We start from the raw sequence: 24,598 nt of genomic DNA, 5'->3' as shown, positions 1-24,598 counted from the left end.
TGATGATGTCACAACATGGTTCGGGAATTTATAGAACTGATGCTCCTGCAGCTTGAAAGCTCTTTCCTCCCACTGCACCGGTCGGTTTCTATTCTCCCCCCCCTCCTCTTTCTTTCTTTGTCTCTCTCTCTCTCTTCTATGTCTTATATCTTTTCTCCTTCTTCCCATCTTCTCCTCCTGAGGCTCCTGTGTGTGTCGGAAACGGCACATTGACTTCCACGTGAAGGCTTTTCTTTTCGTTGGCCCGCCCGCCTGCCCGCCATCCTCTGTGACCCATGTCTGCGTGGCCTCAGTGCGAGTCTCACCATCCACCCCTCCCTTCCTCTCTCTCTCTCTGTCTCTCTCTCTCTCTCTCTCTCTGTCTCTGTCTGTCTCTCTCTGTCTCTGTCTCTCTCTGTCTGTCTGTCTCTGTACACGTCTCTCTAACGCTCGCCGTCTCCTCCACGGCAGCTGCACCACTCTCTCTTCGGCCCGGTCGTTAGGGGTGAGAGATGCACGCAGAGACGGAGAGAGACGGAGATAGGAGTAGTGGAGAACCTGAAGGCTGCTGCTCACTCACTTAGCTTCGATTGATAACACGGCGCTCGGCTCTAATCTGTCTGTGAGAGGGAACCGCAGTGCATTTCTGTGAGGCAATTACCTGACTATTTCCTTATGGAAAGCCAATAGCAAACCGCTTATACCATGCTATTCAATTATGTAAGAAGACAGAGAGCTTTCCTCTCCGCTGCTCCTCTGTTCTGCGGAATTGGAAACACTATCTATTTATAAGTGTGCACACTGTCATGTTTACAGTGGAAGAGATAAATGTGGTGTGGCTGGTAATTTACTACATCCACGGCTGTGTTTTGTATTTTACTCCCTTTTATAAAAATCAAACACAAGATGAAGAGGGGCCCTCACACCTTGCCGCACCCCAGCTGACATCATTCACAAGCCTCCCTGTCCTCATTGTAGCCAAATCCCTCCAATCAATTCTTCACCCTCCATCATGCGCTAAAAATGCATGATTGCATACAGTGCAATAAGGCCGAAGCTTCTCTCAAGGCTAGGTTACCCTAGCAACAAGTTACGTGGCAGCAGCAGTCTGGGCGACGGAGCCGCCTCAGAGGAGAGGGAGGACGCCTGAGAACGAAGGTGGAGACAACAGGGATATTTCAGCCAAAACAATAAGTCTCAAAACGGACGACAGGTTTCTGCTTTGCTCAGATAAAATGACCGAGATTGAGACATGAATGTTACATGTGCGGTAGAGCCAGTGCTCTGTCATTAATAAATGATGTTTCTGTTATGTAATGTATGGGCCACAGCATCAGCATCAGCCAACAAACATCACGTATCACACACACACACACACACACACACACACACACACACACACACACGAGTGCTTCTTGCTGTTGTGTCTGCAGAGAGACAAAGAGTCCTTGGGTGTATGTATGTGCGGTCTCATCTCTCTGTCAGCAGGGGATTGCTGGGACGCAGCCAGACAAGCAGCATGCACGATCACAAAGGCTTCCAGACTTACTCTGCACTCACACACACACACACACACACACACACACACACACACACACACACACACACACACACACACACACACACACATCATCATCAACCTCCACCTCAACAGGTTAGGAGCACGATTCAAGGTGATCAAACCAAAACTAACTGCAAAATTGTCAATTTTCCATCGGAGCACCGAGACAACACTGGGTGTGTCCAAGTCAAACTCCTCACTGGGTCTAAAACTGAAAGATTTGTGCAGGAATGTAAAACCAAAACCTTGAAATGATGATTTTTATCACTGTAATGATGTAACTTTAGATGTTCCTATTAATATTGTTATAAAAATGATTGCCTTTTTGCTGTTTTTTTGTACGAAACACAACAAAGAAATCCTCCCGTCGGTGTGGAAGCGTGATACGAGTTGCATGATAATTTAGTGAATGTCTCCATCTGCTGGACACCCGGAGGAACTGCTGCATTATGTAACGGGTGTACTAACATGGCAATTCTGGAAGGACTGCGGAGAGTGCATGCCTTGTGCTGCCTTCAAGTGCACCTTAGACTCTCTTACCTTACACTTCAGAAGATGTGAAACACAATCGGCACCATTTCAAGTGCTTTTTGTCAGAGACTGTGGCTGTAATCACACGCTACACGGCTATAGCGCTTAGCAGAGGCTAACCAACAACCACCACCATTCGCATGGTGTTGTTGTATTTTCAGGTAAAATAATTTCATTTTTGCATCAGTTGATGTTTACATAAAAGAAGCAAAAAGAAATGATGGCAGTATCAAAATAGATAGCTGGTTAGCAACAGGAAGAGTTAAAAGGAAGGAGACATATGGTGAATAGACAATTGATCCCCCCATCAAACAAAAAAGTAAAAGCTTCAGTCCTGAATGTTTGAAGGCTTTATTACTGTTACGGGGTCGGATGTGGGCCGCCAACATTTTAGAGATTTTCAATTGGGCCGTTGGGTTGGAAAATATTGGAAACTTCTGATTTGGGTGATTTGACCGACTTTGAGCTAAATGCTAATGCCTATATGTTGACATGCTCACTGTGACAACGCTAACATGCTCATATTTAGCATCTTAGTTTAACCTGTTACCATGGCAGTTTTTCTAAATTAGCCGAAACCTCAAAGCGACGCACCAGGACTGAGGGCCTTCCACAGAAATGACACTGTTCACCACACGGTTGTATATGTAAAGCTTGTGGGTTTAATATGGCAATTTTCACCAGCAGATAGAATCAACATGTGGGATTCAATCCCGCCAAGTGAAATATATGCACCACTTAAAAGATCAGGACACTACAAAATAAACCTCTGCTCCAAAAACAAGAAAAAGAAAAAAAAAAAGAAAAAGAAGTGTTGATCGTACAGCTTCAGATCCGACCATGAACGCTTCCTCGTCAGCTCTATAGCATCAGAAACAGCTGGCTGGGCAGCAGCACACCAGGCTTCCCTTGTTGCATTTTTGAAAACACATCCACATAAAGACACGGCCACCGACGACAAATCTTCAAATAGAAACAATTACAGAACATCATTTCTTCGCGGGTACAGTTAGTCTGGTAATCATACAGGTAGCATGTATGACACATGGATTATACTACAACACAGTATATATACAGTAGCAGTGAGTTGATAGTTGACAAACCGTGGACCCTCGCTGTGCTCTTCTTCCTCGCTCCCTCTCTCTCTCTCTCTCTCTCTCTCTCTATTCACAGCTCTTCTCATGTGTCGATGAGTGTGAACAGACTCTGGAGAGGCAAAAGGCGAGTGTGCTGCCATTTTCGGCACACGGAAAAACACATTGTGGCGGCGGTGTTGTTGCTCGATGCCTGCTCCCTTACTCAGGCAGCGGGGCATATGCTGTTGATAATATAAGAAGCACGTGTGAGGAGCCTTTGGAATAAAGAAGGAGAAGAAGAAGAAGAAGAAGAAGAAGAAAATAAAGCCCTGCTGAAGTTAAGCAAAGCTCAGCTCAGTTGCTTCTCCTGTCGGATCTGCAAATGCAGATTTTGTAGAGTGTTACAAAAGTGTTTGTTTTTGTTTTTTGTTTCTCTTTCATTTACAATTCAAGCAGTAAAGACGTGTGATGATACCTCCTATTAAAAACAACAGGAAATATCAGTAGCCCAAAAGAGTGGTTAACAGTACTTCACAGAGAAAGAAAAAAACACAACAAACATTTTCCGTTTTTCGGTCGTAAAACTGCCACGAGACACATTTTCAGAGGTTTGGAGAGTGAAGAGACTTTTAAAAGCAGCCTTGAGCAAAAAAAACAAAAGTACATCACAGTCTTTTTTCTTTTTTTTCTTCCCCCCAGTATTATAAGAAGCAGTGTGTACGTTGCTGGCAGTGGGACACTAGTCTCTACAGGAATGTCTCAAGATAAGGACGGCTCTTCCACATTATGCACCATATGGACACCTAAAAAAACCAAAAACAAACCAATGGATCGAATCCCTGGTCGTCGTTGCTAAGATGGAAACAGTCTGGGCGAGAGAGGGGTAAAAACTGTACATTTACAACGTAGATACACTGTGCAACCACCTCAGATTTGAAAACCTGTAGTAGATAATACACATTTAGTGTAAAAGCGTAAGTAGGTAAGTGAGTGAGTTCCCAGTTGCGTACAAATGTACCGTTAAAGAAAAATCAGCAGGAAATGGTACATGTTACAGTCCGACTCACGAATTCCAGTTTTTCTATCATTTTAAATAAATCATACAAAAATAGTAGTGTACAGTATACAATCTGTCATGGTCTTTGATTCTCAGTGTGTCCACAGTGTGTGTGTGTATAGCTCACACACACACACACACACACACACACACATACGCACACACACACACACTCAGTGTTTTCTATAACTAAGTAGCGTCTGACTCTTTTCAGAAAAGAAGTCCTAAGCTCCCGGCTTCAGTCCTGGGGTAGTCGGTCCGTCACGCTCCCTCTGTGGCTGCAGCTGCTTCTCAAACAAGCTGAGTCTCCACAGACCGTCACGCTCTCAAGTCGCCTCCCCACCCCCACCCCCCAACTCTCCTCTATCTCGTTCCTCATCCCATCTCTCAGGTTATCTCTGCAGGTTTCCAGGGAGGTAAATAAACGAGTCCCTACGATCCCTCTTTCCCCTCCGAGCCCTCCGGCGGCGCTGGTTGCTCCTCCGCCGTGGGAGACTGGGCCCCTCCCGGACCATCTGCGCACAAAACACCAAAGAAAAGACACAATGAGAAACATGATGCTGCGACTGTCAAGGCTAAAAAAGAGGCTGTCTAAAGCTTCTGTTGATCAATACCAATGAATTCCTGATCATTACATCACTAGGTGCTGACATGTTTTACCTTGGAGGTCACACAGAACCAAGTGTCTTTAGATTTTATGCCCATTTGCTTCCTACCCATGCAGACACGAGTGCTGCCAATCTGGCACGCCTGGTGACCACACTCGTGCCGGTCGTGATGAACGACCTGGTAATGACTCATCGCTGCAACTGACCAGCAAGCCCAGAGACCTCCGCTGTCACTGCCCCCCCCCACCTGACTCCTTTATATCTAAGCTATCTGACTTGCAGCAGTTGCTTTGCTTCATCTTTCTTTATATCTTACTATGTTTATTTTTATGAACCAAAACAACGAAGCAAATTCCTTTTATGTAAAAACCCACTGGGCAATAAACCTGATTCTGATTCTGATACTGACACTAAACAAATGCTTCTAACTGGAGCTGAAGCAACTGTAAGTCTTTTGAAACTAACTAGTGTCATTTACCTTTGAGGGAGAGCTCAGCTAGTTTAAGAGGCAGGTCTCCAGGGTTTACGCCGGCCGGAGAGCCCAGGATGTCAGGCAGGGCATTTCGCCTCCCCGAGCGTCCGGAGGAGGCAAAGTCCAACACTGGCTCCACTTCCGTCATCTCAAGATCCCTCTACGACAGAAAGGAGGGGGTTAAAATTGAAAATAGTGGACGGAGCATTGTGTCAGTCCAAGTCAGTAGTCATCTTTCTGTGCTAACGTGTAATAAAAAATATCATTAACTCAGTCTGTGCATTTGAAGACTCCTCTTTGGGGTTGCCAGTTTCAAGTTTCTGTGAGTCCACGAATCTGAGGACCTGACCTGGAACCTGAACGCCTCACACCTGGTCAAGAAAGCCCCACATTGCCTCTTCTTTTTGAGGGTCACGAATCAACAGAGTCCCCCCACAAAATAACTTCTACCGCTGCACAACAGACAGTATCTTGATGTACTGTTGTGCCGTCTGGTCTCTAGTTGCACAACAGCCTGCAGCGGATCGTCGGCTCCCCACTTCTAAACCCGATCGACGTCCACTGGAGAAGGCTTCACAAACTAACCACTAGCCCCATGAAGAGACCCCCACACATCCCTGGACACTCCCTGTTCACCACCCTCCCCTCAGGCAGGCTCAGGGCAATCTACACAGACAGACCGGCTGAGAAACAGCTGTTTTCCACAAGCCGTGGACAAGCTGCTGCAACCACGGCACCCCATCCATCACCCCCCAGCCCCACAAACAAGTCCTCCAGCGCAATACAATTACCACATGCAATAATAGACAATATTTCAAGTATATATAAGACTATTTATTCTTATGTATATTTATTATGACCACTTTTACAATTAATTTATTCTTATTTATCTTTGTTTTTATGCTACAATAAGGAGTGGAGTGCTGCCAAACTAAGTTTCACTGTGTCCTGATATGGAATGACAATAAACTCTCTACCTAACTAAATAATCTACTTGGCCTATTTTCCTCTAATCTCTAATTAATGACTTTACTTCTGCATATAGTCTAAAGGTCTGTGTCCATACGTAGTGTGATTATAGATCAGCTCTAGCTTCTATATTAATACTGTGAAAGTATCAAAGCCTCAGTCCACAGAGAAATGCACACAGCCTGTATTCAGAAACTGAGCCTTAAAACCAGCCGTCAGGACTTCTGTAACTTTGTGATGTCACAACAAAGCAGTCACCAAGCCCCGCCCACCTGGACCCACCATCCAAACATTGCAGGATTTGGTTTCTCTGAGTGTTTTTACCTGAAATCTGCTATATTTTTATTGGATCATTCAGAAAACAGTCAGCCAATCAGAAGAGAGGCTCAGAGCCTCCTCTCTTCTGATTGGCTCACCGACCTGTTGTTACTAGAGCTCCAGAGAGAAGCCTGAGAGAGGAGATGTAAAACTACACTGAGATGGTTTTTGGTTCTTAAAACCACAAATATATCTTCTTATGGATCTACACTTCAGACAAAACACAGAAGAAGAGTAAAATATGGGACCTTTAAAAATGATTAACGTCACAGTTTGGATACTACAGAGCCCAGCAGTGTCCGTTCATCTTGACATGTCTCCGAAAACAAAACGTGCCTAATCTGTTTAGTGATTTTAACGCCAGGAGAAAAGATTTATCACTGGAGCGGAGGATGCGTCTGTCTGGGCTCATGGCAACCAGCAGCTGGGGAGTCGGCTCTAGGCTACACTGGTGACCAGCAGAATTACACTGCTTGTCACACACACACACACACACACACACACACAGACAGGCACACACACACACACACACACACACACACACACAGACAGGCACACACACACACACACACACAAGTACAGCAAGCCGCTGTTGCTATGGCAACAATACAGAAAAGCACCACTGGCAGGTATATGACTCGAATCCATTCTCTCACTATCTCTCTTTCTCTTCCCCAGTCTCCCTCTTTTGTTGTGTTGCTTTGCTTTAAATAACCATACCATTCTGTGGAGCAAAATCCCATTTCCCATCGCTCTCTCTCAACAAAGGAATGGCATGTGAGTTAATGTGCACTTGCAGCTATAAACTCAACACACACACACACACACACACACTTGAACACATGCACAATCCTAGATCTCCAGAAAAAAAAAAGAAATATAAAAAAAAAAGAAGGGGGCCACAGGTTGGCCATCTGTTAGCCTCAAGCGCTATTGTAGCTTAGACATTGAGCTCATATAAGCCACAGTAGTTCATAGTGGCCTATTTCTTTTAATAATTCCATGAGCATAAACATATTTCCTCCGACAGTTTGACATAATCGCCTGCTGACAACTAAACCCGTGACTGTGCACACAGAGGGAGGAGTGACTGCTACCGGCAGGACAATGTAAACACAATGAAATGGCAGGATTTGCATGGCTGTGGGTGATGAAAGGTGACAGCAGCATTGTAGCATGTAGCATTTTTTGACATGACTGATAGCATTTACTTAACACACACAAACACTCGGAGCATCCCTGGCTTTACTGAACAGGATGAACATACAGTAAGACACTAATAATTAATGCAGCGATAAATTATTTATCTCAAAATGTTGTTGCACATTTAATGTTGTGCCATGTTGAAAACTCGGGGGCCACAGCCACGAATTTAGACATACTGAGGTTCATTTGTAAATGGGGCTGAACGAAAGGCAAAAACAAATCATAAAATGAAAATGATTATTTTCACAGATATTGCGACATGAGTCACAGTGGGAACGGTCATTTCAAATATAATAAAAAATAAATATAAAAATAATATTTCAGTTACAAAAAATGTTATTTATTTAGTTAACTGTTCAATCAAACGTCCTTTATTCTGCATTTGCTGGATTAAAAGTATAAATGCTGCTTAAAAACAACTTTTTGCAATACTAAAGGGATCCAATAAAACAGTAATAAAAATATTAACCACAGGACTGTCACTGTTTCAAAAAAGTCACGTTTGAACAAGTTTGCATGTTCAAATTCATCCGAGTCAATGTTGCTTATTCCTAAACTACACTGTAGAAATGATGGTTCTGTTCAATAGCTGCACCTCCGCTGCCTCACACAAGCTGAGTTTACCGTGAGGCTGTTGCGTTGTGCATCCATTTTTTCATTCATGGCGTCAAATCCAAGATTATTCCAAACATTACTTCTCTTTCCTCGATTACTCCAAGTTTGGTGAAGCGAGGTGAACAACGTTAGCTTAGCATCGGCGGGTCAAACAGGTTAAAATATTCTGGGAACGCCCCCCAGCTGGAGACACAGCCTGTTTTGTATTTTGAATTCAAACAGGTGATCATATATTTTTCTTTTTCACCATCGAAAGGTGATTTTGAATAAACAGTGAATCCTTCATGAGTAAGCGCTCAGTTGTAGACTCTCCATGTGCCGCTTTGCACATGAAAAATTCGAATGAAAACACCAAGGACGTGGCCTTTGTGCCCTCGGGGCGAGCAACGACCTCTCCAGTTTCGGGTCTTTGAATCGAAGTAGCTCTGTGGTGAACCGGTCTGTATAGTTGCAAAATTAAATTAGTAGGACTGCACTGTAGGCGTCCAGGGAATCCAGAACATTGTTTTCCCTATCAGGCCCCACATGTCAAAGCTGCTCTTTGTCCTGGATTTGAGGCCAGTGTTCAACTAAAAGTCCGACAATAGCAGTCTAATCGGAGCCGAGCGGCGGAGAGGACACACAGCTTGTCTCTTCTTCTTCTTGCCTCTGTTGCCCGACAGGCTTGTCCAGCCGAACAGCCGATTATCAACGAAAAGCCAGGATATGACTGTTAATCTGGATAATTAAAAGCAAAAACAAGGCTTTGGTTGATGTATCGACTTGCTGTGATGTCAGGTCTATGTTGACCTTTTATTTAATACCAGCTGGTGACAGCTCCCAGTGTGATGTGGGAGGATTTTCCTCAACAGCTTCAGGGTTTTAGTCTGAAAAACCTGCCTCAGTCAACCTTAAGAAGCTGTTTCTCTCCCTAAACATGTTGTTAGCTTTGTTTTAGCATCCAGTGATGGTTTAAATGTATCTTAGGGCTTTTTACCTTTTGTAATTTTTTAGGTAAATATGAACAATCATTGCAAAACATCAGCTTCCAGTAGCTTCAATCCAAACATATCAGTGTCAATAACAGCCTTGGCAACCGACCAATAGTCTGGCCCTAATTAGAACATCTGGTCGGTAACTTTCATTAAGCCGTCGGATTAAACATTGAAACAGGCAGTGACCCATCATCTGAACAGGTTTATTTTAGCTGTTAATCCAACAACAGTTTAGATGGGATTATCTTGTCAAGAAAATTGACCTAGATACGATGATGTCGGCGCCAGCTTAGTCGGACACGGGAACAAGCCGCAGGTATGTTACGCAACAAGGTCGAGTTATGAAAGCCTTTTGATGGAAGAACTGTCACAGGTCAATGGTTGCTTACATGAGAGGGTGCGAAGATGCTGACAAAAAAAAAAAAAGAGAATAAAAAAGTGTCTTTCTGTTTTCTTTCAAACTGGAAACAAGTGACAGCTCCGCAATTAAATAACAGCTCATTAATGCTGCAAATTGCTACCTGGGCTATTTCTAAACACAGTGACCTCTATAATTTAGCAACAAATTACACTGCGTGTACTTGAAACATCCTCTGTCTTGCAGTGCCACTGTGTAAATAATCACACAGCTAAAATTATCCTCTGATGTCTTGCAGGTTGGACAAGTGCAAATGAAAAAAGCCCTTTCAGCCATACCAAAAGCAGGTGTGTTGCACTTAAACAGCGCATCACTTCCAGTGTTGAAGGGTAACTCTGACCACAGCAGCACAGGTTATTGTCTCCAATCAAAACGCACGGTGCTCTCAACCCGCCGGCGAGAGCGGCTCTTTTCAGAAGAAAGCCTTGCTGGCTTCTTCAGAAAAGCGTAGCAGCTATTCTGAGCGGAAAATACAGGTCCAAGGACCCTGAGTGAGAAAGCTCGTCTCCACAGACATTTTCAGTAGCGGGGACTGGAGGCTTTCAGCACCACGGACAGAGCAAGAGAAAGAAAGCTAACTTACACAAAGACACTGAGAGCTTCAGAACTTGGACCAGACAACCGACACGGACGTATTACTTCCCCTGTTGTGTGTAAAATGTCAAAAACAAACTCCATTCACGAACTTGGCGAGTAAATCTTTCCATGGTATGGAGAAAACCTACACGCCTTGTATAACTGACCACGTTATATGCTGCAATATTCATTATACCCAATATAAAACTGTTGAATATAATGAACAACATACTGAACCACTGTGAAAAGTGATAAATAAATATATAAAATTAATTAATTAATTAAAATAAAAAGAGAATTCTTAACCTGGGGAATGCAATATGATGAAAAGCTCTTGAGTGTAGAATATTTTATGGAAAATAAATAAATATTTGTAGACGATTTTAATGGTTTGGTAACGCTCTATTTTACGGGTCCATAATTTCCTTTAAATATCTGCAGAATTTCTTAGGAAGTTTCCCAGAAGACATCATTTAGTACTAATTAGAGGGGAAGTGCAAACATCTATGAACAAAGGCTTGACTGAAACTCAAATTACAGGACAGGAAGTTGAGGCAGGCTCATCACCCATTAAACAACAGAAGAAGAAAAATGATCAGAGGAGAAGTAAAACTGAGAGGGGAGATGAGAAGAGGAAATATTTCATTGTAATTTGGTCTGAAATTACAAAGTTCTATCCATAAAGTTTCTTGGAAAATATCTGAAAAAAACAGACCTTTAAGTTTAAGTATCATAGTCATAAAAAATGGTCATAAACTGTTGATACATATAAAATACTCGCATGAAATATAAGCTACTGGAAGTTTTTAGTACAAAAATATCAGCACTGGTAGAGGCCTTTAAAAAGCCACATCCATCAAAGCTTTCTTCCCTCCAAACAGGAGACAATGATAGATATCAGTTCTCCGAGCCAAGCAGCCTGGCCCTGCCTGCTGCCTGAGGCTGACCTCTATTCTGCTGCTCATCAGTCTCACACTCGCAGTGCGACGGCCACAGAGAGAGAGAGAGAGAGAGAGAGAGAGAGAGACGTCCACACACTACAGCTCCACTACAGTCCATACAGCACAAACCAGCGCAGATAACACGTGAACCGGCAACCGTTAGATTAAACACTGTCACTTTTTCTGGCGATTTGTGACATGATTTTCAGAGATGTTTAATTACAGATTGGCGAGTTGTCTCATGTTTTGTCTAAATGCTTTTCCTCACCAGACAGTCCGGCAACAGCAAATCCAAACCGTATACATCCATCTGTGGTCTGTGTGTGTTGTCTTTTTGCTGCGACTCCCCCCCCCCCCTCCTATAGTCATGGCATTAGTCAGTCATTAAGACTGGGGCGGGGGTTTAGGTCAGAAAACTGCCTTCCCACCCAAAGAGGAACTGAAGAAATCATGTTTACACAGCTGGCGCAGACACGATAAGTTTTAGATGAATAAATAATGCCTGGGATTAAGTCCCTTGCTATTTTTAGTCCCTCAAACCCTGTGATTATTCCCTGTCCTTCTCCCCACTTTTTTTCACTGTTATCCTAAAGCTTAACATGACTCTAGCTGCCATGGAAACTGCACCATTGTTATAAAGGCAGCTATATAGTGGAGGAGGGGAGCCAAAGGCGATGCAGGACTATCTTTATGCTGCTTTGGTTCTTTTTTCTGCTCACGGAGATGTCTCGATATGTTAACATCTGATTTGATGTTAACATTAAGTGGTGGATTGTTACTGCAGGTAAGCAATGGAAATAATACAGGAGCACAATAAAAAGAGGTTGAGAAAGTGGTTCGCAGGAAGGTATAACGCGAAATAACTGTTCATAACTGTTGAAAAGGATTAAATAGAAAAAAAGGAAATGCATGAGATGAGATGAATTCGGTGCAAAACTATCAAGCTCTATGCAAAATTTAACACCTGAGTAAGAAGTGTGAGGAAAGGAACAGGGCTTCACTCATCATATTCACATTAACAGGTGCACAGAAGGTTAAGCATATGCACAAAAGCTAGAAGGCGAAGTAAGGCTCTGATATCAGAGGCTGATCCCCCCCCCCCAAAAAAAAGCTGTGTTTCTCTTCCTAAGCACTCGCAGAGGAGAGAGAAGCAGAGAGGTGAGACTGATCTAATGAGACAGCGCGATCACAGCCTCCCTTCAGATCTCACAAACATACCAGGCAGATCTTCTCTCGTCTTCCCTCCGCTGATCTGCGCAGATCTTCCCCTCACTATGGCTGCCTGCTTTCATGTTTCAGAAGCCAGGACTTGCAAGACAAAAACACATCGGTGTAGGCTTTTTACTTTGTAGATAATTTGCTGGGTTGAAGGGGAAGGGAGGGGTGTTAAGAGACAGGTCTGGGCATGTACAGTACAAGCCGAAATGTTTGAAAATGAAAGTCTCTTTACTGGAAATCACCAGTTAACATCGGCCCTTTTCTCACAGAATCTGCCTGGTGTGTCTGGTGGAGGTCTAAATTCTGTTTTAAAGGATTTCCAACAAAATAATAATTAAATTCTGGGGGAATCATTCAATTGATTGTTTGCTAAACCAAACTGTCCAATCATGGCGTAGCAACTGTAAACTAAGCACGGCAGGTCGTCTCAAACCAAAGCACCAGGAGAGTTGTCTACTGTCTGTTCCAAAAGTTAGGGTGATGTATTTATCTTTAACTTTTCCAAAAGCAAAAACACATGAGCTAACGTGTGAGAAGGACGCATTGTATTTGCTCTGACTCGAGCTGCAAACGTTAGCATGCCTGGCTAACTTTCTTGCTCGTACTAGTGTTGTTTCCAAGGAACGCTTCATATGTTAACATCGTTCTCCTTGTGCTAACGTAGGTAGAAAAGATATGTTTGAAGAGGTTGTGTTATGTTGGAATCGAACAGTCAAGACCAGAACATCCACGAGTTAAGCTACCGTTAGCAATTTGGTCCCGTTCCTCATTTGGTTTGACAAAGTTGACGCTGCAGCAAATAATGAAACATCAATGTGTTTTTTTTTTTATCCAGGTGTTTCACAATTCAACAATCAATTCACAGTCACATTATAGTTTAATATTACATACGGAGCCATCCGTAGCTCTAAACATTAAGCTGTCAGCTGGAGTTAGCATTAATTAGCTAGCTAGCTACAGCTGATGCAGCAAAATTGATGGTGATCAGCTACAAATGAGAAACATGCTTTTCTTTATTACATGTGAATGTTTTGGTTTTTGTTTTAAATCTGCCACGTTATCACTACAAACAGCATATGTGACCTTCTGCATTAGTTTGAACAGATTAGCAAGTTTAGCGAGGGGCCAGTCTTTCTCTTTTATTTTCAATAGTCTAAATAACAATGAAAAAGATAACAAATATAAATATCGCAGTTGAAAAGTCTCAATCTGCTGAATACTGCGCATTGTTATTGAATTTCGAAAACAGTTTCAGAAACTACCCACAAACAGTAAGAGGAAGTCACAAGCACTCACTGATATCATTCAGCTATATTGTTTACTGGCACAAAGGTCCAAAGGGCACCTCCTGCTACAGTCCTTCGAATAGCATCTGAAAGCAAACCGCCCACTCTGTAATTAACTGCATTTAATGTGCAATAACAACAACAAGCCATTATACGAAATTAGGACGACTGAGTGGCCTCCGCGTTGCCAAATATGAGACAGATTGAGCGGCTTGTCATAAGGGTCAATCACAACAACAAAGCACCCAGCTATTCACAACAATTAGCACACTTGACAGAGACCCGTAAAGAACGGCTGGCAGGCAGCGCTGGCGGAGGCCTCAGGGACGGTCTGAAGCACAGAACATGTGAAGTAAGAACTGTTTTTGGGGCATGTACGACTTTCACACTTCACGTTCTGATTCAACACTGACTATTAACTAATCCTGACCACGAGTGGCTCTCCAGTTCATTCCATAACAAAGGGCAAACATGACAAAATCGCATTGTCCGATAAAGGATGTCCTATTTTTTGCCTGGTGGCGGCTACACACGTGTTGCCATTGATGTAGCTCTACTCTGAGTCTAATTAGATTTAGAGGCTAATTAGATTGATGGCCTTTGTCCACCTTAACTTGTTTGGTTTGAGTCCAGTACTTTACAGAGGACTTCCATAGATGTTACGCATGAATGCAATGTTACTAGTCAATAGAGGCACCGCTCAGCCGGTGGAAACGGCTGCGTAATGTCTTCACTGAGCTTCATTAAGTCAGATAAAATAACCCTGGTGATGTCATCAGGTTGTCTCGGCAACAGTAAAATTTACAACAGAAAACCCAGCCAGTGAGCGTGTAACAACATGACACTATTGAACTGCATTATGGGAAGAGTAGGAAAGTAAAAGTCAAAACTCAAAGTCAGGTTATCTGTCTGTTATCTGCAGTTTGACTGGACTAATAAACTGTTGAGATCAGCACAACTATATTAAACTGTTGTAAAAAGGGAAGTTGTCACTAGCAAGTAAGTATGACACATGTGTGAAGTGTTTCTGTGATGTTGCATGCTGTATTTATCATTTAATAATCAACCAGTTATCTAAATGGGGGGCACTTGACCTTAATTTAATTTAATCAAATTTTATTTCACGAAAATTCACATAAGTATGCATGAGGGGCATGTAATATTAATACAGTTATTTTGAGAAGTTTTCATTCTATGAAAAGGTTTAAACTGCTTTCTAAACTTCTAATAAAAAATCCTCTCTGGTGGAAACAATCAATACTTTTATTCATTGTAAACCTTTTCCACATGAAAGTCTTGAAAATATTGAAACTCAGTTCACAAAAGTTTCAGTCTAGGGCGTAAAAGTTCATATGATACCGAAGTTCAGGCACCGATACAGAATTGACAGTTTTTTAGATATATTACTTCAGATGTTTTCAAACTGTGAGGCTCGCCTCCCCGGGGGGGCGAGCCTCACCAAGAGCTTCAACCACCGTTGTGTTTATAAGACAAGAGGTTATAATACACCCTCCGAGCAGACCGGACACTACAGTGACTCGGTATCGGAAAGTGGTGACATAGGCTGACTGGGCTGGAACTAGCTGGTTAGCATGCTAACTTCAGTAGAAAGAAAAGAAATGATAGAAATAAAGGCAGAACAAGAGGGTCTGTAGAAAGCTCCTGGTGAATAAGGAAATTAAGTTTGATGCTGAACTGAACAGCTGTTAGTGCTAACGTTTATTATGTATATATATATATATATATATATATATATATATATATATATATACATATATATGTATATATATATATATATATATATATACATATATATGTATATATATATATATATATATATATATGTAGCAATGGCGAAACTTTAACATAAAATTGCTGCTTTAAATCTCCTTTAGCATCAAAGTAATCCACTGATTGATGTACATTCTTGGGAGCTTTCAAAGCAGGAACAGCTAATAGCTAATAGCTTTAATAGTGCCTTTGATGCAGTGTCTGACTTTGAAAACCTCAGCATTACTTTGAAAAACAGAAGAATAAACATATTTTCATATTATATATTATATATATATATTATGAATGAGGTTATCAAAGAATAAGATTTACCAAACTGACACACATTCATTGCCAGCTTTTGGGTAATTCACAGTTTGCAATAGACACATTTCCTTGAGCACCAAAAAAAGGAATAAAAAAGTATGGAGCTTTCACAGCCGTCCACTGGGCTGCAAGTAACAATTATTTTCATCACCAATTTATCTGACAATCATTTGGTCTAAGAATATGTCAAAAGATGATGAAAAACACCCATCAGGCTTTCACCTGAGCCCAGAGTGACATCTTCAAAGTGTCTGACCAACTGTCCAAAACACAAAGTTGTTGAATTCATCTTGATATGAAACTGAGAAAAAGCTTAACTTTTCAAATTAGGGAATGTTTGTCATTTTTCTCTTTATAAATGACTGAAAAATGTATTTTAATGTATTCAATTCAGTGCTAGTATCAGTATCAGTAGTATCAGCCTTCGGAGGCCATATATCAGTTGCACCCTTGCAGCAGCCGTAAGGCCAAGAGAATAAATCTACTTTATGCGTCACACATGTCCAATACATGTGTGACACCAGGAGGACAGTGTGTGCTGCCGTCACATCAATATTTCAGCACAAAGCCCGTTGTTTTGAAGAGTGTAACCAAGGCCGTCCTCCACCCCGGGCGCTCTCCGAACTAGACCATCATGTCAACAGCGATGCGGCCGGGGTGGCTGCGGCTGCACGTGCTGCTCCTGCACGCTGGCTACCACCCTTGGGCCTCTGGCACTCTCCGACAACAACCCTGGTAAATGGGACATCGGCTGAAATACACACACACACACACACAAATAAATAAAAAAATAAAAATTCTGCAAAGCCAACATACACACTGCCACCCTGCATCAACAGAAGTGTCAAGCTCTTGTGTTTGTGTTTGTGATTGTGATTAAAGCTGCGCTCAGCAACGGGGATAAAAGAAGAGCCGCGACAGACGAGGATTTCATCTCCACCAGTAGAAACCCTGGGATTTCCACTTATCTATCCATCCTGGTATTTCTCAAGTCCAAACTCAACACAGAAGGAGTGACATCCATTTCCTTTGACGTTTTTCCTCCAGCTCTTCGTGGGAAATCCCAAGTTGTTCAGGGAGGATGCTGATTGATCAGACGCCACATCCACCTCAATTAGCTCCATAGGAGGCAAAAGAAGTAGGAAGAAGGGAACCTGTGATGTTGCCCAAAAATATTCCACTGTAGTTAACGTTCTATTCTCCATCCCCAAATATGAGAACAAATGCCTCATACAAAGACAATTAAACTCACCGACATCAGATCTTCAATTACTCTCTTGATTGATCAATCAATTGATTAATCATTTGGTCCAAAAGATGTAAGACAATCGTGTGTAACGTCACAATTTCCTCACACCCAAGACAACGGCATCAAATCGCTTGTTTTGTCCGACCAACACAAGACTTACAGATATAAGCTTTATCACATAAAACAAAAAATAGCTGCAACCAGAAAATATTTGGCATTTTTGCTTAAAAAAATTAATTGATCACAAATTGTTGCAGTTTATTTTTCTGTCTGCTAATAAATACATTATTAATGTTTATTTCAGCCATAATTCTATAACCATCATGCACCTTTAAAGATGAACTCATTGATTGGGGGTTATTTAGTGGAACAAGCTCAACATTTCACACATTATTATCATGTAAAGTTGCCATGGCGAATGTGTTAGCAAACAGCTAACGGCGGACGCAGAACATCCCCATTCTCGTTTACAGCTGTGTTTCCGGTCAAACCGATGAATTCAAGTCCAACGAAACCGAAAACAATTTGTCGATATAAGACGTGTAAAAGTCGGCGGGTGCAGCTGCTGTAAAGAGACGCTTCCTTCAGTGGAAACCAGCTCGTTGCAAAACGCAATTCAAAACAGCGTCTGCACCTCTCAACCCTCTCACAGCCTCTTCACTTGCACAACGGGCAGGACTGAGCTCTTCACATGGCGGATGTCTGACCGAACGTTTTTTCGAGATGCCGTGCCTGTTTCTGGGGCAGACGGAATTCCACGCGGTAATTATGAGTGGAGGGGGAGAGAGAGAGGAAAGGAAGCAGCTGATTCCATTGTGTTGTCTGATACACTGAAAAAGGTCACTGATCTGTGGACTGAATAGATGCCTTGGGGAATTACAATAAACCCTTTGTCTCTGCAGAGTAACCCTCCCGTCTCACCTACTGTCCCCTTCCCGTCTAATCAGTATTGAGAGGCTGTGGCAGCAGGAGAGATGACATTGGCGAACCACGGTCCTTTTTCCCATAGAGCCGGCGCTTAGGCATGCTGGGGGCTGGGGGGGGGGCATCTACTGAGTTATGCCGCCACCCCCTTTTGGCTCTCGTCAGGCTGTGCTGCTGGGAAAATGGGCACAGAGAGGTTGAGGTCGGGGGAATCTAACGCAGCTTCTGTTCCCCATTATCATCCTCCGTCCTCTATGTCTCTGCTAAACATGTCCGCCGTCTTACACGTCCTCCAGAAACCAGGTGGGGAGGAACTGACTGACATGTTTTAATGGCATAAAGATAAAAGTAGCTGTACCCAAATGGCAGCCAGCTATAGGTGACAGAAAAGGGCAACGGACTTTACAGAAGCACCGGCTCAGAGTAAACGCTTATAGGTCACTGGTCAATACAGCGGCATGATGAAGGGCTAGCTCTTAGCCTGGCAAATTACTGTTTCCATCCTCAAAGTGGCAAGGTCCCCAATCAATGGGAATTGAATTGGGCGCCGGGTGGTAAAAGTGTGACAGGCGACCCTTGGCTGTCATTTATCTCGCCGCAGAGAGGCACATTTCAGAGGTGAGTAGGAGCACTTTCCTTTCCTTCATTGGCGATTTTACAGCGGACAGAAGGTCAAATCAGCGTGTTTTCATCTCAAACACTTCACCGCTCCACCTGACTTCCACGCATATAAATGTGGTTTTCCTCGTCTGAAAACAAGCTGCCGTACGAGACACCTCACTGAAATAAAATGCAGTCAGCCATTTTTTCTTTGTTCCGGTTGACAGGAAACCCGTGGTAGCAGTTGCTGGTAGCAGCTAACTCTGGTTGAAGAATTGGTTGCTAGCTTACAGTAGCCTTTAAAGCAACCACACGCTCATCCAGCAATGAGGGCATTTTGTTTGTCTGGGTTTGTTTAGGTCAGCTGTATATGATTTATTTACATATATTCTTTTTTTTTTTGGATGATTCAGTGGAAGCTGTCAGTACCAGGTGCTACTGTTTTGTTGCTTATTTTTTTTGGATCCTGCAGCTGTAAATGGGAAACGTAGCTCTAAACACCAGACTTATTAAATTAGCTCTGGAAAACTCTGAAATCAGGCAAGAAAAATTTGGATTTACAGTAGAAAACCATCACATTTGCCTTCAGTACTTGACAGTTTTTGATACTGTGTCCGTCAAAACCATCCAAATGAACAGAATCAGAATTTTAATATAAATATTTTTATTTTATTTTAGACAATTACTTAATTAAACTTATGGTTATGCCTTTAAATTGCTCTACAGGCGTGTTTAGACCGAACGTGGAGCAAACTTGAGAGATGAAAGTCAATGTAAAGACATGGATGGACGTAAACTGATGCATAATTGAACCTATGAAAATTGAAAATATTTTTACTTGAGCAAAACATTTGCAGACAATCTCCTCAAGCCTCGAACACAAGGTTGGCGCGTAAATTGCTAACTAGCTACAGCTAACCTCTGTGCTGTCGGCACAATGGATGTTTGAGGTGAACAAACACAAATTCATCCCGATAACGCGAAGAGAAAATCTGCTTTCTGGTTGTTCCAAACCCCCGAAGATATTAGTTGCTGTTTAGGATTTTTACTCATTGAGGTACGTTATTTGATACTGAAGCACTTGAGTGATGATATTTGAATATAAAAATATCAGCCTGTGTACACAGTGGTCAAACTCGACTGGAACAGGCCTGCACCCTGTTTATGTGTCCATCATGGCGTCCTAATGAGGGAAAGTGTGAGATAGGGATGAAGATAAGCTGCTCAGTGTCGAGGCCACTGAAGATTAAACAGATTTTATAGGTAAAGCATTTACCTGTTTACTGATTACAGTGGCAGCCTTTGTTCCCTGTTCAATCTGAAGATAAGGCTGACTTAGGCAGTTCAGGAGGTTAGTGATAAAGGATTGAGCAGCCCGCCACGTCTGGCACCTCTGGGACTCCAGAATAAGAATGGGTGGGCAGGAGGGCGGGTGGAGGGTTGGGGGGGGGGCACAGGGTGCGATGTCATCATCTGTCTGCCATCATCTGTGTTAACGCACAGAGACACGAAGCCTGATTTTCCAAGAAAGAGCAGGATGCGGAAGGAGAGCAGATGATAGGATGTCAGATGATTCACCCGGCGATGACAGAACAGAGCAGGCTGCCTGCGACGGCGGCGTGAGCGACGTACCTTCACGTCCCATGACTAAATATTAACTAAGGGAGTTTAAACATGACTAGAAGTGACTGTAATGCCAAGAATAAAACGCTGCTGTTCCCCCAGGTGCACCATAAAAACTGTTTCACAGGCACATTGGAGAGATTTGTTTCTTTTTTGCTCCTCTCAGAGCTGTTTGTATTTTATTAGCTCAACTTAAAGTTGCACTAACTATTAATTTTGTTAACAATTAATTACTCAGGTCTACAAAACTGTAAGTTATTGATTTGGTTTTCCTTCCCACAAATTTACCATGACATTGCTAATGCTCTCATTAGCCTCGTTAGCTGCAGCAGGCTGCTTCTGCTAAAATAAAAAGGCTAATAAACCAACTGTGCCCTACCTGACTGCTGACCGCACTTTAGCATTTAGCAGCTAAAGAGCCGGATATTTTTCTCTGGGGTTGGTGGAGACAAAATCAGGAGCAAAGTAAATCTGAATATCGGGCTAACACGACTTCTAATGCACGTTAATGTTGCCACGTGCGTCCAGGAATAAGCAGCTGTCTGCGAACACATCCAGCATAACGACCGTGTGAGGGGATCAAACATACGTCAGTGTCGTTGTTCCGCTGCAATCAGGTGACCAAGAGAAATCTTTTACTGCAGCTTTAAAGTAATAAACAACATATTTTTATATATAGATGTAAAACATTGATGGTTGAACCTATAATCAGTTTTATATTTATGTTTCTAGAAGTGTTTTCCAGTAGGTTCGTCCTTAGACGAATCACAGGAAGAAGAACTTGGTAGTTATCATGATCAGAGAGAGTCATCATGGCTGAACAGAAGGACACACTAATCTCAGCTGCAGGAAAAATTAAAAAAGGCCTGGTATTGACCACGCCGTCATATTGACAGGTGATCACTGTGTCCCAGTCGCATCACAGCAGCCAGACCAAGAAATGAGACTGAGCCAACCATGACCTCATGCACATGTAATTAACACAGGATGAGATCATAGAATTTAAAAAGGACGGGCAGAGGAAAAAAAAAAACTACCAGGACAGAGACCCAGGCCTCATTTTCCTCACTTGGCAATAATGATTCACTATAGAGCACGTTCAAGAAGACAAGACCACACACACACACACACACACACACACACACACTGCTTGAAATTCGTTCACCAAAGCAGAAAGACTGCACGCACGCCTTTGCACACATGTGGAACTGGCCTGACTCGTCTGAATGTGAATACACGTTGTCCTCAGGATGATGACATGAAGGGGCTACAACACACACACACACACACAACACACACACACACACACACACACACACACACGTTACATATACATTTAGCACATTTGTATAGACGTTGTAGTCCGGGTTATGAAATATTAGTTCCACAGTAGTTTTCAGCATCTCATTATAACCTAAGTGGTAAATTACGTCTATTTTTAGGAGGATTTCAGGTCCCTTTTAAAACACTGCACACTGGTGCACAAAATGGCCCTCAGCTTTGGCCCTCAGAAACTGACAATGCCTGGACCTGGACTGAACTAAACTACTTCTCAACTGCATTCTGAAAAGTCCTCTGGGTCTTTTAAGGTGAAACCCCCTCCCCCCTCAAAAACAAAACCATATGCTTTCACAGATTCTTCTTGACGGTTTTTTAAGGTTTCACATGTTTGATGCTGGCTTCAGACTGATTGATTTTGACCGTGGTTTCATTTCACACTTCACCATATCACCAGCTGCATCTGAAGGTCACGGTTTACGCACCTTTTTAATAAATCAAGGGAGATAATCCAGCTGCCATCGACCTGATAGGCACACCTCCATATGGAGGTGACAGGCTGCTGGAGTTGACTGGAGATTACTGTCGGCCTGTATTTGACATTTGCTATAGAACACTGTTAAATATTAACAAGCCTGCAGCTGAAGCCTCAGATGATTGATGTTGGCAAGATAAGTTGATCCGGAGGATTTGTTGTTTAAGCTCCTAATGTTGTTGTTTAGATTGTTTTTTATCTTATTTTATTTATCATGTCAGTTTCTGTGCGGATAATGGCTCCAGCATGCCTCATTGACTCTCCCCTGCATGCTCTATATCGCAACCAGCAGCTTCTTCTCCAGCAATCACTCCCCTGTCTGTGTTGGAGGCTGCTCGCTGTGTTAGCGCGCGGCGGCGGCAGCAGCAGCAGCAGAAGCCAGTCTGATGTCCTACCTGTGGAGCAGAACAGGTGACAGTGTATGTGCGCAACGACGGACACTCACCAACTGATTTCAGTGCGCTTCGCCGAGGGGGGGGAGGAAGGAAAAAAAAAAAACAAAAAAAACAACAAAAATAACAAAAAAAAAAAAAAAAAACCACCAAGGACTGGAGTCCGAAGTTGGAACTAGCCGCCAGACACCATCTTCTTCAGCAGGGGCGAAGAGGGGAAAGTGCGGCGTGTCGGGGAGCCCGTCCGGTGCGACACATTACACGGCCTCATCACAGCTGACACGCTGGACCCGCGGCATAGCGGACTGAACAGCGGCGACAGCACACGAACAGCCGAGCGCTTCACTGTGCGCTCGCTCCCGGGCAGCAACAGGGAGGAGCGTCAAGGCGCACGCACTCAGCGCGGAGGATACAGGAAGAGCGGGGATCTGGCCTTCAAAGTAAAAGCTGTCGAGAAAAGCTTTTAGTTATATCCACGAGGAAAATTGAATCATTGCAGAAAAACAAACAAATGCTATAAGGACATGCAGAGAACACAAAATATAAATAAATATATTACATCCCAAGTTATATTGATATATAATCATAAATTAGACTATGTTTATATTTTATACCGCAAATGGCAATCACAACTTAAAGAAAAGAAAATAATCTAATATGTCTGTGAAAGATGAAAGTACTTTTGCCCAAACCTATACATAATATATGGATTTCAAAATAAATTACCTTGACAAAGTTCAATATAATAAATTGTATTGTATGCTGCTCTGTAGGTGTAAAAGATTATATAATTGAATTAATGGATTTTCTATCTGACTTGAAGCTCTGTCTCTCTATATATAATGTGACATTAATATTAATGCCATAGCTAAATAGAACATAAGGTTTTCTATTTTTTCAGCTGGAAATACCGTTTGTATAAGAGGCTACAATTCAGTAAATGTGATATATTTGACCTATTTTTTTTTTCTTTTTTATATACAATGTAATTCCAATTATCTGATAGCTTTTTGGAGTCAACTTTGAAGTCCAATCATTACTATTATTGTTGCCATTAGTAGCATTAGCTATAGTGAAGTAGCCTATAATTTCTATTCATTTTGAGCATTTTCTTTTATTTTGAAGTCATACTGGTACCGTTTCCCGTGTGATTCCCGCCAAACGTGTCTGTTGTGTTTTGCCACTGCTGCTAGAAAGGTTTGTACCATTGTCTTTTTAGTGAGGGTGTGCACCTTGTCTACACAGTCAGATATTCAGAGATGGAATCGCCTTTTCACCTGTCGATAGATCGATTTCAATCACTCAGTCGTTTGTCCCCAGTCCCAAGTTACATGGACAAAGTATTATATCAATCCTTATCTCATTATTGCTGGATGGATAATAAACTAATGCACATGTATTGCAGATAGGCTACTACCACCTTAAAATAGTAACAGAGGATCAGAGCTCCTGTTACAGCAAAGTCAACTGTGTTTTCACCAAAGGCTGTTTGTTCCAATCAACAGGCTCTTTTACATTATCAATATTCTGTGTTCTTCAACCCATTTAGTGTTGTCGAACGACGAAGTACCATTAAGGCACTGATAAATGTGTGAAATGCATGACCATGAACTCACTGCTACCAACAGGCTCAAGAGCCACAGGACATTAACAGTACTCACTACTGAACTGCACATGAACAGAATGAGGTCATTTTAGAAAAATCAAAGATTAGGAACAGAATCACGCCAACATCAGTACCTGGAGGAATATTTGAACACTGACATAATGTAATGAGGCTGTTACCTGATTAACATCAAATCATCTTTTAACCCACTGGAACCGAGATTCTGAAGTCTTTTGAGGATATTATAAATCTGTTGCTCTTTGGATTGTGGGGAAATAAAGACGTGGAGAAGTGGAGGCTCTATTTTTGCACTGAAATCGTTTACTCACAGGAGAAACACCTTCACTGTGTTTCTGAAGGTTAGACACAGACAGATGGCGGTTCGCCCCCTATTGCTTTAAACTCACTGTCTGACCTTCACTGTCGTTCCTGTTTGCTCACTGTGTGCTACCTCTGGTGAAACAAAATCATTATTATTCCTATTTTGCT

The 24,598-nt window shown here is 42.4% G+C and overlaps 1 protein-coding gene across 2 annotated transcripts; it reads right to left on the bottom strand.

Moving 5' to 3' along the window:
* Positions 1-2,406: 2,406 nt before the first annotated feature.
* pkib (protein kinase (cAMP-dependent, catalytic) inhibitor beta) lies at positions 2,407-22,975 on the bottom strand. 2 transcript variants are annotated; one of them, XM_056398489.1, is made up of 3 exons: positions 22,557-22,975; positions 5,291-5,444; positions 2,407-4,719 (listed from the first exon to the last, which is right to left on the bottom strand). In XM_056398489.1, the coding sequence occupies exons 2-3, from the start codon at positions 5,430-5,432 to the stop codon at positions 4,637-4,639; spliced, it is 225 nt and encodes a 74-aa protein (XP_056254464.1). In that variant the 5' UTR covers positions 5,433-5,444; positions 22,557-22,975; the 3' UTR covers positions 2,407-4,636. The 2 variants fall into 2 exon arrangements, with proteins under 2 accessions (XP_056254464.1, XP_056254465.1); XM_056398490.1 differs by lacking the exon at positions 22,557-22,975 and adding an exon at positions 12,520-12,583.
* Positions 22,976-24,598: the final 1,623 nt, after the last annotated feature.

Source organism: Seriola aureovittata, chromosome 16, assembly GCF_021018895.1.
Source record: "Seriola aureovittata isolate HTS-2021-v1 ecotype China chromosome 16, ASM2101889v1, whole genome shotgun sequence".
Taxonomy (NCBI): domain Eukaryota; kingdom Metazoa; phylum Chordata; class Actinopteri; order Carangiformes; family Carangidae; genus Seriola; species Seriola aureovittata.
Note: the sequence above shows the minus strand (reverse complement) of the source record. Positions and strands in the feature narration are given on the sequence as shown.

Bases quoted from the DNA above. Each gene is read 5' to 3' on its own strand.
- pkib (XM_056398489.1), bottom strand. From the start codon at position 5,432: ATGACGGAAGTGGAGCCAGTGTTGGACTTTGCCTCCTCCGGACGCTCG. The intron at 4,720-5,290 runs GTAAATGACACT...TTTTGTGCGCAG, and splicing joins AGCTGAGCTCTCCCTCAAAG to ATGGTCCGGGAGGGGCCCAG.